At 43.9% G+C, this 18,532-nt stretch overlaps 1 protein-coding gene across 2 annotated transcripts in view; it reads left to right on the top strand.

Moving 5' to 3' along the window:
* The first annotated feature begins 7,488 nt into the window (after positions 1–7,488).
* The window catches only part of SLC4A11 (solute carrier family 4 member 11), a 132,561-nt gene continuing 121,517 nt past the window's right edge, over positions 7,489–18,532 (top strand). For both annotated transcript variants that reach the window (XM_042870991.1, XM_042870990.1), the window contains exon 1: positions 7,489–7,688. In XM_042870991.1, coding sequence (XP_042726925.1) covers positions 7,550–7,688 — 139 coding nt within the window. In that variant the 5' untranslated portion in view covers positions 7,489–7,549. The remainder of the gene's footprint in view (positions 7,689–18,532) is intronic.

The following is an 18,532-nucleotide window of genomic DNA, read 5'->3' as shown; positions in this document are numbered from 1 at the left end:
TAAGTCACCACAGACGAGTGATCAGGTGTCGCTGAGTGTTATTTTCCGTTCTCCTAAGCTCTCATTAAGGCATGCCAAATCCTTTCAAAATTCTTTTATGAGGTCCCATGGTTTTTAGATCTGGATCTTCTACCTTTCTAGGACATCATCGAAGCATATGTTAATTATGTTCATTGCTGTCTTCCATCCCTACTGGAACAATGCTTTCTTTTATTTGTTTATCAGATTGATAGATGTGACTTCAGAAAGAAAAAGACAAGAAGACCATGGTAAGAGCCTTATTAAAAACAGAAAAGCAGTGGAGAGAAACGGAACGTGATTGTTGTTTGCAGGAGGATTAATAAGCCATCAAGCAGAAGTTCTGTCAGATTTCTCAACCTTATGTAACATTTTTTGTGGTCACTACTTTCTGGGACATCACAAAAGAGCTTTTGTTATTGGCACCTGGAGGGCTTCTAGCTGCTGCTTTGAGCGTTTCTCAAGTAGGAACAGTTCCAAATCTGCTTGAAAAATTCCACTTTCCTGTGCTTTTTTTTCTTGCTACGTGGTTTAATAACGCTTAATAAATACGAGGCATGATAGCAATCATTCAGCACAAAGAAGGGATCAGGTCACATAGCTGAGTTTGGAAGTTCAGCATCAGTCATGTCCCCAGTTCACTCAATCACGGAGCAAGGTGGTGGGACAAGGTGCCCGTTCTATCCACCAACTTTCCATGGCAAAAAAGGGAAGCTCTTAAAATGCACAAGTTAAATAATGTTCTTGATTCAGAAAGAAATGCTGCTGAAATTACTCAGTTTGGATGATACCGCAAGGACTTTGCAGTTAATAACTTCAGCTACTTCTGCTTTTCTCAGACACAAATCATAGAATCATAGAATGGCTTGGGTTGGCCATTCTCAAACTCTTTGCCCCTGAGAATACAAATACTTTTTGACTGAATTCAGAGTAAGAAAAACCAGAAACCCTCACATGCTGTGTTGTAACCTTCATTTACAGTCAACTAGCAATGTTTAGGAATCTTGAATTTGCAAAGTGCTGTGAATGGGAACTCTTCCTTTACTTCAGCAGGTGACGGCTACACCCTCTTGTGTAACGGACATCTGTAAATGCTGTCAAGAACATTTTCACTGTGACTTCCTCCCTTTGATTCTTTTTCCTATTGTACCCAGCATTGGAATTACAGGCTTAAATCTAATCATGGAATTAAAAAAGCAGTTATCTTAATTAAGAGCTGATGACAAATCGACATACAGCCTCATAGGACCTTCTTTTGCGCTGCTAGTGAAGGCTGGCATGAGGAGATGCTCACAGTGACGCACTCATTTAGCAGACTTATTCAGTGAGAGGACATCTATTCTGGTTTATATAACAAAAGAAAGTTCATTTTACTCTTGGGAGAAGGTAGGACTTTACACAAAGAGCTGAAAACAAGTCTTCACTCATGGTCTCAACCGGGCTGCTAAATGGGACAAATGTTGTCAAAATATAGTCGTACTAAAAGGTGATGAAAGGAAGAGTTTGGGGACCACAGATGTTTCTGTCATTCACTGTTTCTCCAAACCACATTGAGAGATTGTTTCAGTACTCCAAAGTCAGGGCACACATCTCCTGTGCTCCTTGCCAGTGGCTAGCTTAGCAGCTTTTTTTTTTTCCCTCACATTATTTTCTTCACTATGGGTGCTCAGCTGCTTAAACATCTGCATTTACCACTGTAAATTCACCTGCACAATCCCAGTCTTCCAGCACAAGAGTTGCCTTGGCCTCTTGATGGCATTGCTGAAATCATGTTTTGTGCTGATCTGTTGGCTTATCAAGACATGCAGTTGATCCTACACTGTGAGCACAATGAGCTACTCTTCTGGACTTCCCATTCTGTTTTTCCCAGACTCACACTGGTGGAGCAGCCAGCACTCCATGTATCTCCTGGTGCAGCCCAGCTCAAGCCAACCAAGAATTTAAGCTCTCGCTGGGACCAGTGTGAGAGCAAAGCTATCTGACTTGTTTCAGTATGTTTCAGTGACTGTTTTTTGTTGTTGTAATATGCCTCCCTGATTCCAGTTTGCATTTCCACGCTGCATAGTAAACTGTCTTGTGTAACAACTCCCAGCGGTGCAAAGACGTTGGCATATGCCAGCACCGTGTCACTGTAGCATCACTACAGCTGGAGATTTTCTGTGCATTTTATGTGGTTCAAAGAGAATGCACACAAGAAAATGGAAAATAGTCTGCAGTAAAATGACTCTGATAACAGTTGACAAGAAGTATTTTAGATGGTGCAGTGAACACAGCCAGGCTACGTCATGGAAAACACAAAGTGCGTGTGAGCTGCTCAGTGGGTGACCAACAGAGGTATAGGACCATCACAGAATGGAAGAATCATAGAATCACAGAATGGCCTGGGTTGAAAGGACCACAATGATGATGTAGTTCCAACCCCTGCTGTGTGCAGGGTCACCAACCAGCAGACCAGGCTGCCCAGAGACACATCCAGCCTGGCCTTGAATGCCTCGAGGGATGAGGCATCCACAGCCTCCTTGGGCAACCTGTTCCAGTGCCTCACCACCCTCTGTGTGGAAAACTTCCTCCTAATATCTAACCTAAGCCTTCCCTGTCTTAGTTTTTAGATCTAAGACACAAGACCAGATCGTAGTCATGAGGGCTGATTGCTCCAGCTTTGTTCAGATGGGCATTCAGATAGAAAATGTGTTGCCAGGTTGCTTGATTGTGTAAAGCAAAGACAAACCTGGTCTTTTGGCCTAAAATAATATTTCCACTTCTCTAAGTCACCACAGACGAGTGATCAGGTGTCGCTGAGTGTTATTTTCCATTCTCCTAAGCTCTCACTAAGGCATGCCAAATCCTTTCAAAATTCTTTTATGAGGTCCCATGGTTTTTAGATCTGGATCTTCTACCTTTCTAGGACATCATCGAAGCATATGTTAATTATGTTCATTGCTGTCTTCCATCCCTACTGGAACAATGCTTTCTTTTATTTGTTTATCAGATTGATAGATGTGACTTCAGAAAGAAAAAGATCAGAAGATCATGGTAAGAGCCTTGAATGCCTGCAGGGATGGGGCATCCACAGCCTCCTTGGGCAACCTGTTCCAGTGCCTCACCACCCTCTGAGTGAAAAACTTCCCCCTAATATCCAACCCAAACCTCTCCTGTCTCAGTTTTAAACCATTCCCCCTTGTCCTATCACTATCCATCTTTTAAACAGCCATTCCCCCTCCTTTTTATATGCTCTCTTCAAGTACTGGAATGATCCCCTATTCCAACCCTCCTGAAGCAGGTTCCCTACAGTGGGTTGCACAGGAAAGTTGGGCTTGAATATCTCCAGAGAAGAAGGCTCCTCCATCTCTCTGGGCAGCTCATTCCAGGGTTCTGACACCCTCAAAGTTAAGATTCTTAACTTGAATTGGTGAATGTATAGGGGATACAGTACAGCCATGTGCCAAATGTCAATATCAAACCACACCATGACAGTATGGCTTCCTGCAACACAATGACAGTGATCTCCATGCTTTCATTCTATCTGAAATCAATTCATGAACCCAAGCTCAAAATCTAAATTCACTCAGAATGTCATGCAAAGGCCCAGTGTTCTCATATAAATCTTGCTCCAGGCCCTCAGCGTATCCTGCCTACTTCATAAGCACAATTCAATAGCTGTAGAACTGCAGTATCGTGTATAACTAACTTCCAGAGAGTCTGTCACTTGCAACTCTGTCTTTAAAAACATATTTTACAGCTCAACATCCTTGACTTCCAGGAACTCATGAATAGAGAAGATATATTGTTCTTGGTAACCAAATAATATCATTAAAACCATTATGTGTCCTGCAAAAATTATTCCTGTCCACCTAATTTAATCATGTAACAATGACTATTATTAACTTGTCTTTTGCTGCTGCCATTTGAGATTATGGCCTTGGATGCATGGGTAGCTATTATGTGATTCAGTTATTGTAAATGTGCATTGCTCTTAAGTGCTCGAGTGCTTATCCTTCCGTTACCTGCCTGAATTTACTCATTCCAGGACTGTGTGATGAAACTGAGATGAAAATGAGCAGTTCAGGGAACCGCAGGAAGATTAACGCCTGTCCTTGTTGCATGGATTGGTGTCTGATGACTGCATTCTCATGTCCAGATGTGCAAGATATCCTGTAGAACCTTTTCTTACGGTTCACAGTGGTGTCACTCTGTGCAGATTCACTAGGGTCCTTAGAAGGTTTGAGTTCCTCAGCATGTTGTTCACCCTCATTTGGCTATGAGAAATACTACATTTCTGAAGCTGTAAGCTCCAGCCGACTTTAGATCAATATCCTCAACTCTGCATCCCAAGTCTTCGTTTGCAAGGAAGAGAAAATAAATCCCTGTGTGCTCCTCAGATCTTGACCATATGCTCCCAGACTTCATTGCAAACATAAGGCATTTTGAGAAGTCATTCCCTACCGGTGTGATGGCATGACCTCCCCCTCCACACACAGCTTACTGTAATAGGCCTCATTTCCTTAGGAAAATCACTACGATGAAAACAATAATCAATCCTCTGCCTCTCTCCTTCTTTGGTAATGAAGAAACAACATATTTTTTTCCTGATCACGGGTTTGAACTGAAATAGCCAAATCCATTGGAACTGAAAAATAGATTTTAAAAATTAACAAAGAACATAGATCATAATCTACCCTTTGGATTAAATTACTGTGAGGACAGTATGAACAGAATTTGTTGCTTGAAGGTAAAGTCCATCCAAAGAGCAAGACTGGACCTGAGCTGTGTCTGTAAGGTGACGGCTGAAGGTGCCAAGAACACCTCCACCCTTCTCATTGCTATGCTACAATGGTATTTCTCCTCTGTGCTACAGGAACAAATAACAATAGTTTCTCAGACAGTGGGAAATGTTGGTATTTCTGGTGTCAAAAGTGAAAAACAGGAAACATTATCAGCCCTCTTTTCTAATGGAATGGTCTGTAGAGGAGCATCCTGTGTGAGCATGCACGTTACTCCTTCTGCCTCCTCCCAGGCATAACTTTTGAAACCTTTGGCCAATTCCAACCTGACAGAGGCACAACACTATGAATTCCGTGCTACTTTGATGAAAACCAACAGCTGAGAGGAAGAAAGAGACTTTAGCAGTCTCCCACCCATCCTTCCTCCCAGTTCTCACATCCCCATGGATAAAATCATGCACTTTGAGTTTGAGTTGGAAGGGACCTTTAAAGGCCAGCTAGTCCAACCCCCTGCAATGAACAGGGACACCTACAGCCTGGTGTCCCCTGCAAAACCTATAGAAAAGCAGACATCTCTGTTCGGGTATTCATTTTTTAATCTGGTTTACATGAGAAGGTGGGATTGAGGATGACAGACTCTGCTCTGAGTGTAGGTACTCATGCAAAAGCAGCTCAGGTGTCAGCTAGTGAGATATGTAACTGCATTGTCCCGACTTCTTGAGACATCACATGGCCTCACTGTCTCTTGGAAGAAAGATGCTCCATCTATTGTGCTGATAACACCTCAGGGAAGTTATTGATGTTACTATAAAAAATGGCAAGACCGACTCCAATCAGTGCTCGTTAATGAGGTCAGCCAGAGGAAATCCCTTTTGATGGGTGACAATCTCTGATTTGAGTCCAATCACGCCACTGGCACTTGCTGTGAGGTATAGCATAATCTAGATTTCAGGGCAACATATCTGAGAGCTGAGGTAATTTCCATGCTGGGTGGAAACTATTTTCACAGTGGAATGCTTGCATTTCATTCATTCTGGGTTGGTGGATATCCTCTCACCAGGGTGAAATACTGGTGAGAATCATTACGATTGGAAAAGACCTCCAAGATCATGAAGCCCAACGCCAACCTGTCCCCACTAAACCACATCCCTCTGTGCCACATCTCCATGGTTCTGGAACACCTCCAGGGATGATGACCCCACCACCACCCTGGGCAGCTGTGCCAGTGCCTGATTACTCTTTTGGATAAGTTTTTCCTAATATCTGAAAGTGTAGAGTCAGGGCACGATGCCTAGCAAGTGATGGGTCAGACTGTGCTGCAAATTGCCATGAAAAGGAGCCACCTGCAGAAAGCCAGGGCTGCATCCTTCTGATCTAGCACAGCAGCAGCTGTATGAGTTGTTTTCAGAGCTTATCATAGGTACCACTATGTAAACTGGAGTTTGTTCTATAAGGACAGACATGTCATCTTCAGAACAAGATACAAATGGTGAGCTTAAAGTAACCCCACAGCAAGTGTGGAGGATTGAAAAACAAAATGGCAAATAACTTCATGCCTAGAGAAAGGCTCCAGCAAGAGGAAAAGCACTGAAAGCTGTTACTGAATAGATCAAAATGAAAGGATGGAATAAAATTACTGCTGTGATAAAGCTCAGAGCTTTGCAAATTTAAAGATGTTTTTCACTTTTTTTTTTTTTTTTTCTTCAGACTCTGAGTATGGAAGAAGTGATCATGGAATGGTTATGGTTATAAGGGACCTAAAAGCTTCTGAACCCCATGCCATGGGCTGGGTGCCCCCCACCAGATCAGGCTGCCCAGGGCCCCATCCAGCCTGGACTTGAACACCTCTAGGGATCAAACACAAAAGAACAAAATTAAGTATCACCTAATGTCATTTGTTTATGTGCTCAAAGATGTATATATATACTTTTCCTTCCTCAGAAGTTTGGGTTAAAGCCTCAAATCTATCTGAGATATGAAATCTCATAATACCAACTAGCTGGTAATTTATTTGTTTTGTTTTTTTTTTCCTCCCCAAAGACACCTTGTCACTTCCTACCTTTGTTATCAGGACCCTAGTAACGTAACATAAAATATAAAGCAAAGTGCTCTGCCATCAGGACAAGCAATTACTTTGAAGAACTATCAGAAATGCCGGATTGTGTCAGGAATCCTAATTACTGCCCATAAAAGCACACCTGGAGCACAGCACTAAGAAAGCAGGGGAACAAACAAGAATCAAAAGTAAGATTAGTGCTATGCTTGTTTGTTACAACAGTTTCTCCAAGTTTCACAATTATCTAGATCTGCCCTTTCCTACCTAGGAAAAGGCAACCCATTTCCCCAGCTGAACCAGGTTCCCCATCAGGCTGCCTAGCATCACCTGGGCAACACCAGCACTAAGTGTGTCTTCAAAACTTTGGAGAATTCCAGAAAACAACAGTTTATGCTTCACTACCATTCCTGCCGTGAGCAGATGACCAAATTGCACATCTATAACTACCTCTCATTGACATGTTGTCCCCACTGGGAAGAAGGAGTATCTAAAACACCAGAACAGCAGCATAAGAATCCCCATATGGGCCAGACCTTGGCTGATAGACCCCAGGGCTTTAACCCAGTGAGCTGAGGAGAGCCCCAAAGTGCAAACGAGCTTATAGGAAACAGCTGAGGGTTAAGGCTGGGGTGGGTAGGGAGGTTGGCTTCCTCCTCACCCTCATTAGAGGATCTGGTCTCAGCCTAGGGTGCCCTCTTTTTGTTCCTGGGCTGAAGAGGAGCTGTTCCTTTAGGGCTTGTGGTAGGGGTGATGAATGGAGCTAACTCCTGTAAGAGCCAACGATAAGGAGGGAGAAGGGCAGAGTGGTGCCCTCCATCCCCTGCATCCTGGGAAGATGAAAGATGAGTCAAAGAAGGCTCCAGATAATGGGAATGCACTTGCTATTCAGGCTGGTAAGTCATGAATTTTTTTCTGCTTTCTCTTTATGTGTTAGGGAGGATGATTGAAGTGAAGTGAGCCAGTGTATGTTGTGGAGAGAGTAATATGGTTTTGTATGGCGAAAAGCAAGTAAAGCAGAGTGCTGTCTGAGATCTGGATTAAGAGAGGGGACTGTTTGAAAAGTCTTCTGTTGTGGAACTGATATTTATTTACTTTATTTTTTTTTTAATGAAAATAGCAAATCACTTATGTTGTAAGTTCTAGATAGTAGAAAGTATAAACCCCAGCTTGGATAGTGGGAAAGCCAAGGTTGTAATTCTTGTCCTTAAAACAGTGCCATCTTTAAGAGGAACAGCAGCTATTGCAGATAGATGTGGGAAAGAAATTTCCTTGCTGCTGTTCATAGAAGCTTCTTGTGCCTCCTGTGGTAATGCAAGCTCAGTGGCAGAGTAATATATAATCTAAATGAGTTAACGCTGTGAGTTTTGTTGCTCTGGAGAAGTGTGTGGATAGGAGAGGAGACAACTATGATACCTAGGGATTTTTTTCTTTATTCCTAGCAATCTCTGAGCTGCAAGGGGATAAATAAACTACAGGGAGCTGTGAGTGCTTGGTCAGTAGGAGTAAAGCTGTGGGCTGTGTAATGTTATGTTGGGCAACCAAAGCCAACTTTTTCTTCGGAATGTGTGGCAGGTGAAGAAGTGTGGGGGCAACACCTGTGCACCATTCCTTCATCCACTCTGCACGCAACCTTTAGGCCATGCATGTTACATCTGGCTTTAAACGAATGCTGTTGGGGCAATAGGAATGCTTCTCCCGTTGCCCTGGAGGCAATGGTCTTTTTGTGTTTGCTGCTGTTCCATCTGGATGTGCCTCGATGGGTCAAATTGACTCCTGAAAGGGAGGGATGTAGAAATTCGTGTTTAAGCAACATGGAGGAAATTGAATGTCTGATCCATTTTTCAACCAAGGCATTAAGTCTGAACTAGAGTCAGATGTGAAGAGCTGAAGAAGAAAATATTCTTGGGCAGGAAATGAGATATGTAGGAAAATCTCCTCCAACTGCTGAGGCTACTGATGCTGTGAGGAAGCAAAAGCAGCCTTTTGGGTGGGAAATACCTCTTCTGAGATGTTTTCCTGCATGTTGTAATTGTACAGTAACTGTCCTCCCACCAAGGGGTGAGGTGCTGCTGTCTTGGTAATGGAGCTGGATTAGCAATGGGCTTTGCCCTGTGCTTAGCTCTCGTGGCAACGTATCTTTCTCTTTCTGCTGCTCAGGACTTGATTTGAGGACAGCTGCTGTGAAAAGCGACCCTTAAGCTGTTCCGGGGTCCCATGTTCTCGCTGGGGAAAGGCTACAGAGCAGCCAGTTGTCCTTCTCATAGGAACTGTAAATCTTCTCTGTCCAGCCCTGGGAGAAAATGTGAAACTAAACTTCCCTGCAGTTTAATCTTCAAAGCAATAAACCAACTGAATACTGAATTTACTGAATGGCTGTGAGATATGGCACTGACCTAGAATATTAACTTGTCTCCTGCCCTGCAGTGAATGAGAGCTACGGTTCAAAAGCCACTGGCCCCTGTTATCTCTTGCAATGGATGTTCCCTGTGATGAATGTCTCCTGTGATACCATGTGCTGTCCCCACTGATCAAGTGGTGGCTGAGTCACATGGCAATCGCTAGGAGAGGCTCTGGGAAGCAGGGCAGAGATTTCTTTCATAAGTTGATTGGTTGTCATAGGAAAACCCCTTGTGGGGAAGTGGTGGTTGGGAATCTTCTAATTAAGTGTGTCTAGTTGGGCTCCTCTTCCTGAGAAGGCAGGAAGGGTATTCAAACTTGTGTGGTTTTTTTTTTTTGGTTTTTTTTTTCCCCCCAAAGGGCTCAAAGTGTGGTTATATTTTTGGGGCAGTTTTTTGGTGGTGGTGGTGATTGTTCTTGATTATTTTTCAAGAGGAATGTTGAACCTTAAAATAATCCCTGCCTACCCAATGGGATAAGGTTTGTGCATCGTCTGCTTGGTCTGAGTATGCCAGTCCTGTTTTCCTGGTTGCTTGGTCCATGAAAAACACACTTCAAATGCTCTGATGCTTAACCCGCCAACCAGTCTTAACTGTATTTGTCAGAAGTAGATGTCTTGAAAGCATTTGTGCTTTTATATCCAGTAAGAGAAATCCTTAATCTCCAAGGCTAAAGCTTTCTGTGAAACTTCTCAGCCAAAAGGGGAAATCAGAGCTGGCTCCTTGATTTCTTTCCCATTGACACCCTCCCTTTGGAAGAACTGTGAGTGGGTGCTGTGAGACCCATAATCTGCACTGCCATGCAACTAGACCTTCATTCCAGGGATAAATACCAAAGACTGCTCCTAGTTGGTGCCTTAGATGATGAGCAGCAACTACCAAAAGCTCCTACTTCATGCAAATGCTTGTGCAGCTGACTTGGCTAAAGCCTTGCTCAGAGAGAGCTGAAGTCAAGATCTTCTCCAGTCCTGTAACTTGCTGGTATTGATGTAGAACTGACTCTTCAGGTTTTGCTCTCCCAGAAGAGAACAGGGTGAAAAGCAGGTGAGGCAGTGTGTAATGTAATTACCCCAGCTGCAAGCTTATGGCAGGACTTGAGGTAAGGGTCATGCTGACATAGTCACACAAAACATGTGAATGTAGGAGACCCTGAGGCTCTAGATCTCATATGGGCTGAAAACTCAGGGGCTTATCTGGGTCAAGAGGGAGGATGACATGATCACGAGATCATAGAGAGATGGTTCTTGAGGGAGAAACAAGCCACATACTAAGGTTGTTACTAAGAGTAATGAGTCCAGTTGCCCTCACTCATGTTAGTTTTTTTTTTTTGGTCGGTTTTCTTGGAAGGAAGGTTGCTGTGTCATAGGTTGTTGCAACTGGCACCTGCTGACCTCTGCCAATGTAGTGAGTAGAGATGGACTCAGCACCCAGTGCATGTAGAAGAGCAATGTGGGTGTGGGAGCCTCCAGCCACACCTGGTGTTGCAGATGAGATGATGTATGCTGTTGGGAATTGGATCTGCCCCCATGTAAATGCTATGGGTAGGGCAGCTCAAAGAGTCTACTGAAGCTTGGAGAGAGCCCTTTGCATGTCTACGCTAAGCCCTGGTGAGGGGCTGAGTCATTCTCATGTCTGGGGCCATCTGATCTTTGTGTGGCTCCTTCTGAAAAGTTTTGTGCAGTTGGAACAAATGGATGCACGTTCCCAGGAAAAAGAAATGACATCAGCCATTCCCAAAAACGGAATTGAGGCCAAAGCCTCCAGATGTCATGCAATGCTTTTTATCTCCATTTGACTATAGGAGCGTTTCCTTAACAATCCGCAGCTAATTAATAGAACAAAATGAAGAAATCTGCACTGGGTTTTAAAGAAATGAATGCGTTTTTAAAAACGTAATCCATGTTGACATGGGTGTGTTAGGGCTTGTGGCTGTATGCATCCAGGCAAGGGATATATTAATAACACATGGTGGCTACGAGTGGTGCCTGTAAGACCAATCTAAAATAGCCTATAGGTATCCAGCCTTCAACATCCCTTCTCAGCATGTGCAGCATATGTCTGTGGATGGCAGCAATCCTCCTGCAGGCAGTACTTGTGCTTCCTTGCTCTTCTAGTGGCCAGGCCATGTGTGTCTAAGGCAGTAAGCTGAAGGACTGGTCAGGATCCACTGCTCCTGCTGTGAGAACATCTTGATTGCCGACTTCCTCATGCTAATCGAATCAGGCTTGTTGCTTAATTTAATTGAAACAAAAAGGGATCTGATATGTGGCATCTGTCAGCAACCTCAGAAGGAGGTAGGGATGTGATTCATGTGGTAGGCAAGAGCATTTGAAGTATTTCCTAGAATGATATATTTCATGGGAAATGCCTTCAATTAGATCTGGGTATTTCCACACTTCCTTTGCCAGACTGGGAGCGGGTAGCTCAGCTTGATGCCAGTAAGGAATATCTCTTTTGTGAAATTAATAAATTACCTGGCCAGGCCTTCTGTGTTCACAATTGGTTTCATGGTATCTTCTTTAAAACACAACAATACGCTTATAATTTGTAATGAAAACTAATTGCTATGGCTCACAGAATGGGGCTGCTGCGTCCATGTTTTTGAGTCAAAGAGGATGAAGGACAATTTTTCTTCTTTCCCATCCTGACTATTGGATGTAATGAGAATGGATGAAACAGGAAGGCTGCAAGTTGTGGAACTTAGGTGTTGGGGAAAACTCTTCACTGAGAGGATGGTGAAGCCTTGGCGTGGGCCATCCAGAGCAGTTATGGGTGGGCCATCCTTAGAAATGTCCATGGATGGAACCCTGGGCAGCCTGATCTGATGGGGGGTGAAACCAGCCTGTGGTTGAGTCTGGATGGACTTCAAGGTCCCTTCCAACCCAACCATTCTATGATTCTAACTTCAATATCCTGATAGTGATTTCTCACTGGTGAACGTTGCTGAGGATCCAGCCTCTGCCAGTTGAGCGTGTTGCTGACAGCCAGCTCTGATTGCCTTCCAGGTTGTGTTGCAAGATAGAAGAAAGGGAAGGCTTTGTCTGGTGACTTCTCCTATACTGATTTAAGCTATCAAAGGGAGAACTGCAGATAGCCACTGTAGCACCTGAGTAATAGGGAGTCCTGATGGGACAGCTCTGTTTTGATTCTTCCAGGAGCCTATTGCAGCTTTATAGCTCAGATTGCCCACTGTTTGCTGTCGCTTGTGTGCTGGAACAATGCATAAACTCATCATTGTTAGAACTGAAATGCAGGCTGACTGGTTGGGAGCTCTTTTTTTTTCCTCTCAGCCATGTAAATGTTTTATGAAGTGAGCATGAAGTCAATAAACGCTTCCTGTTTAACATCTGCCTTGTGAGAGATGCTGTACAAAACCACCAGATCTCTCACCCAGCACACGACTTATTGCTGGTTCCCCACTAAGCACCATATCAAAACTCATCAAGTAGGAAAATATACTCCAAACTTAAAGAGAAAATAAACTCGTGCCTTCCTCTTAATGATGCTGCATGGATTATACAGCAATGCAGCATATTGAAATTATTCTGAAATTGGATTTTGGAGCCAGCTGAGTAGCATATCCTGATGGAAAGGCTCCTGGGGAAAGCTGGTCTGCACCTAGCATGGAGAGCAGGCACCCAGCTTGTTTCTTTTCTTGCTGCTTTTCAGCGTGACAAATGAAATTTGAATAATTGCTATGTAAACTGAGAGCAGTTGTTGAATCTGAGAGGGCTGAAAAACATGTGCTTCTCAGCTTTGTTTTCTCTGTTGCTGCTGTTGATTCACGTCAACAGTGGCTGAAGTCTTAATACTGTGGAATACAGCAAGCATTTCTACTTTGAAACTGAAAGGTATGCTGATTCGTTTTCCAAGTTTTTATGGAATTGCAATTAGTGTAGTCAAATTGGGTAGGGGCTTGTGGTTTGCAAATGGTATCAGTACTGCCAGATCCTGTCTGCAGTTGGGCAAGGCCATGGGTCAGAGGATGGGTGCAAATAATGTTTGTCAGGAGATGGGGAAATGTTTTCAAACTAAGAGAGGGCAGATTTAGATTGGGAATTTAGATTCCTCTATAGGGAAGCTTTTTTACAAAAAGGGCAGTGAGGCACTGGCAGAAGTTTCTTAGCGAGGAGGTGGATGCCCCATGGAGGCACCCAAGGTCAGGCTGGATGGGAGCTTCGAGCACTGTGAGTGTCCCTGTTCATTGCTGGGCAGTTGGACCAGGTGGCCTTCAAGGGTCCCTTCCAACACAAATGCTGCGTAAGTGATTTATGGATGCAACTCCTGACCTTGACTCTCCCATTCCTTCTGTGAGCTGTTGGCATGTATGTCTAGCAGGTACTGGATTTGTTTGGTCTACTTGCTTCCCTTGGCTTCTTAGGTAGCTGGGAGATGATTTAGTATTTATATTAATCTGTATTATATTACCTTTTATATATTCTACATTTTTTCTTGCTTCCAGATGTCAGCGATGCTTTCCTTTTAGGTGGGGGCAGTGGACCTTGTGGGAGAGATATTACACCTTTGCTTTGCTCAGTCATGTGAAACATCATCTAAAAGAGGCAGCTGTGAAGCAGGAAAGGCAGGATGATGACTTAATTAAGGGAAACACTATTGTTTTATTTTATTTCTTAATGACTGTGAAACTGTGCATGTGCCTGTATCCTAAGAAAATGGTGATGACCTTCAAGGTGTCTGGGATGTTTTTGGTTAGTGCAGCTGCTGTCATCTTGCTCTCATGCTCTTGTTCTAGGCTGGGCTGCTGAAGCATTGTTGCTTGAGAAGTCTTGCTGGGCAAACCCTGGTTTTCTTATGGTTTTGATTTGCTCTTCTGTTGGATAACTGCATTGAATGTGACTTGCAGGGGAACATCTTCTCATCCCCAGTGATTGCTCTGATGGAATGTTACAGATGATGACCTCAGCTTTGCCCCATGTGGGAAAGGTGAAGTCAATCTCAACAAGTAGCTTCTAAAGCAGATGAAGTTTTATTGTTGTGAGGACCCTCTGTACTGCTGTAGTTAAAACTAAGGGCTAGACTTCAAAAAAAAAAAAAAAAACCTTCTGAAAATACTGCATTTTGCATAGAGAACTACGCTTTGAATAGACAGCAACAGCACTCAGGGATGGAGCAATCAGGGCACAGCTTTGTCTGCATGACTGCTTGCTGCCTAGTGCAGATCTGAACTTGACTTGGGTTGGGCTCTCTTGGTTCAGAGGATATCTGCTGAGCAGCCTCTCAAATAGTTGGAGACAGACTCCTATCTCTGCAGAGCACATAGGAAGGCTGGAGATGGGTGGTGCTGACAGCACCCCAGCCTTTGCCAGGAGAGTGATGTGCAGTTGTGGTGAGTCTGAAGATAGAATCTGATCCCCATTTGGATGTGGTGAGGTCACGTTGAAATGAGAACAGGAATCTGTTGACAACAGAGCCACTGTTTCACAACCCCCATCTCATCTGAAGGACGGGTGATCACACCAGGACATGTGATACTGGAGCCTGGAAGAAGCCTCGCTTGCTCCTGAGTGGCTCCCAGTCTTGCTGCAGATGCAATCTGATAGAAATGGCTTGCATGGCAGTGGGTAAATATCGCTTGGTTCCATTCCCACCTAGAGGAGGGACCAAGACGGTGTGTTTAATGCTTGATCTGTCTGTGCAGCCTGTTCCCTGATGCCTGTAGGTGATAAGATCAGATAGGTAGGCTCCAGAAACCCTACAGCATGTCCCAGCTAGCTGCTCTCACTGGCATCTAGCTTGCAAACTGCAAGCTCTGAACCAATGCTCAGGGGACCAGTTGAGTGTGGCTCCAGGACAGCAAGCAAGCCACAGTCTAGCCTTGGTTAACACTTTTCTGTTTCATGTCTGTGTTTACAGCAGCCCCTAATTGTGTAGCTGTTTGTTATCTTTGATCTGCAGTTGTGACACTCCCAGTGCGACCATGCACATCTCCAGAGGTCAGTTCATTTCTTGTTCATTTCTTGCCTCAGAAGGCTGCAGGAAACTCCACTGACTTTTGTCTGAGGTTGGATGGTGCTGTTACCTTGTCTACTGCTCTTGAACTCGGTGTCTTCCCCATCTTGCAGGGACTCGGTGACATGGAGGTCACACAAAGAGGTGGTTCAGTGGAAAGCACGAGGTTGTGTGTAGCTCTCGCTTTGAAAGATATCTTGCCTGGGGCTCTACTTTAATTTTCTTGCATGTTAAAAGCCTTGAGGTGAGGCTGTGGGCTCTTGGTGCAAAAATGTGGTTGTAGTAGAAGTGAGAAAGTGGGAGATTCCTTTTGGTGAGTGCAGTACAGCAAGGGAATGTGCTTTGATCTGTTTGCATGTTTCAATTCCATCTTGAATTGAAGTTCTCAGTTGAGAAAATGCCACTGCTTAAAATCTGTTTCCTCGTTGAACAGTGCTTACCTTTCCCTAAAATTTATTATCCTAAGCAGAAAGTTCCACATTCCTATTGATGGTGACAAGACCCAGGAAAGTGACTGAATTTCTCTGCTGTCACTGTTGCTTGCTGGAGACTTGCATCTTGTAGTGCAACATGTAGATGGAAAATTTGCAATTCAGAGTGCAGAATTAGATTTAACAAAAAAAAGCCACAACCTCGATGTGTTCTCTGTAAGTGAGCTGGGTTTTCTCCCCCTTGCTATCTTGGAGGATTGTGCTTTGTCTCTCTCTGATAGCAATCTCTTGGCAGGGAAGGCAGGCTGGTCTTTGATTTTGGCTATGTTTAGGAACTTGAATTCTGTGAAGAATGCTGGTGATATGCAGCTGTCAGAAAGGCCACTGGCTCCAAGTCTGAGCCCTCAGAGCAGAGGAGCTGCTATGGGAAGGTGCATGCAAGCTGCTTTGTTTGCAGCTCTCTAAAGAGAAAGGGCAGGAGAGCTGTGCTGAAGGCTGTGGGAGGCTTTGCACAAGCAGACCTCTGCACCAGCAACAGATTCAGAGACTTTGATGAAGAAAACTCGCACAGTTTTCTAATTCCATTATCACCACCCACCCCCAGGACAATGTTGATGCCAAGGGAGCAAGTCTGTGAGGTCTTCTCTTTGGCCATCTTGCAACTGAAAGTCAAAAACCCTTAGGCAATGTTCTTTGTGGCCTTGTTCTGCATAGAAGTACCTGCCTTGAGGTCAGTCCAGGTAAACTTTCAAGCCTGTTTTTGTTTTGTTTTTTTAAATTATCCCTCTGGAAGATAAGCTGTTTGGTCTCCTTCTGTGGCATGACTCACCAGCAGCAAGAATGGCAAAAGAGAAGTTTCCTACAGCTTAATTATTGTTGATTTGTGAAGGATTGAGAAGTCTGGAGTGGAATTGTCCTTGACCTATGTGGCTGCTGTACTGAGTGGGAAGGGACTTAACTTTTTTCAATTTCTTGAGCAAAAGATAAGAAGGCTTCCATTACTATTAATTCTAGAATGGGGCTGGAAGCCTCCAGTCCAACCTCTCACTCTAAGCAGAGTGATCTTTAGAGCTAGTGCAGGTTTTTAACAGCTCTGTCCTGATGAGCTTTGAGTACACTGGAAGATGGGAGACTATTCCACCTTTGAGATCCTGATCCAGCACTCAACCACTGTCACTGGGGAAAATGCATAATGTTGAGCTGAAATGTCCATTTCTAGAGTCAATGGTTGTTTTCCTATGTCTTGCTGTGTGCTTTGTATATTGCCTTCTGTTAGGCAGCTGCAAGATACTTCCTTGGTCATTTTTTCAAGGTTTCAAGTTGGCTGCTTGTGTGTGCTGGTGAGCTCAGGACTCGACACACTTTCTTGACACAGTCCTGCCAGTGCTGAAAAAGTGCTGAAATTAGAATGAAAGTTGCTACGAATCCACAAAGGACAGATAATAATACTGGTTTGCCTTCTCCTAGAGGTCAATGCCTTGGGCTCTTAGTTGCTTGAGGGCAGTGTACTTCCACCACAACCATTTTTTGTTCATGCCAATGGAGGTGTACACTGAGAGAGCTCATCCATGATGAGCAAACCTACAGCTTTAGGTGTTTTTCTGGGTTTTCCAGGATCAAGAAAGCAGCTAATGGCATCCTCTATGATTTCAAGAATAACAATAAGATCCCTGCATCTTTGGCATCAGCATATTCTTTGCTTTCTATTGCTTTGAATATTGGCATGTCCTCAAATAATTTGCTTCCTCTTGTGCTCCTTCAGGAGGGATGACGCTCTTGTGAGGGAGGTGAACTGATGATCAGGCAGCTTGCTCTTGTCTTGCATAAAGATGATAAACAAAAGGTTTAAGTTAACAGCAAGCAAGCTGTACCTTGGTTCCAGCTCTGATTAGTCATAATTGAAAAGCATAAATTTTTATGTACCAGCTGTTACCTCTAAAACACTTGAGTTCTGCAGTCAATTAATTAGCCTGTTGACTTCTGAGTTGAAGGCTTTTACCTGGATGAGCACTGAGGGCAGAGGGTTCTCTTGGTGATTTCCTGGATTCCAATGCATGGGGCCAGGCTCATTTATGTGGCAGCTTTGCCTTGGCTCGACTTTGTTTCCTGATCTGGTGGTAACTTTGGCATTATGTAGGCTTCTTTCAAGTACAAGTGTCTGAGATCTCATTAGGATTGCAGTGGTGTTATGTAAGAGATGCTAGGACAATAACAGGATGTCTGAATCCATGAACCTTAAGGTTTTCTGTGGTTATTTTTGTCAGGAAGTCAGGCTTCTTTCTCCAGGTGTAGCTCATCTTCAACAGGAGAAGTTCAGGCATTAACATACATGCCTATATTCAGTTCTCTAGTGGCTCAAGATGGGTCTGTCCAGGCTCCCTGGCTTAATGCATGTTGAGGAATGTGCTTTGCAGACCAAAACATTTGGAGAAGGTTATATGCCAGCTGAAGCTTGCAAAAACTAGGTCTATGTTGCCTTGTAAAATCACCCTGGGCAGCCAAAACTGAAGAGATCACGGAGGTTTTCTTATCTTCTAGCCTGTGTAGTTGGAGTAGTCTTGTCCTTGCAGATCACAGACTCTCATGCACAAAGCTGTTCCTGATTTCTCCTGGTAGTTTTTCTGTAACATTCTACAGTCCATTTGCTGTCCACTGTTGATGGGTTTCTGCTACAGTTCTTCTGTTCCAAGAAAGGGGTCAGAGGGAGTACCTAGAGGGCAGAAGCGATGGAACGTACCAATCCCAACTACCAACACATCTTGGTGTGTTGATGATAGTATTGACCTGCAGTAAGGTTTTGACAACCTCCAAGCATCTTCTCAAATGTATACCAATATCTTTAAGTGCTTACCAGTGCTAAATGATCCTTGGATTAATGTGAGGGGCTGCTGGTTTGTGAATCTTTGGCCACCATCACGAGGAAGACCTAGAACTGCTGGA

This window comes from Lagopus leucura, unplaced genomic scaffold, assembly GCF_019238085.1.
Source record: "Lagopus leucura isolate 7727_CA_CO unplaced genomic scaffold, USGS_WTPT01 Super-Scaffold_100004, whole genome shotgun sequence".
NCBI lineage: Eukaryota > Metazoa > Chordata > Aves > Galliformes > Phasianidae > Lagopus > Lagopus leucura.
This window is presented reverse-complemented; position numbering and strand designations above follow the sequence as displayed.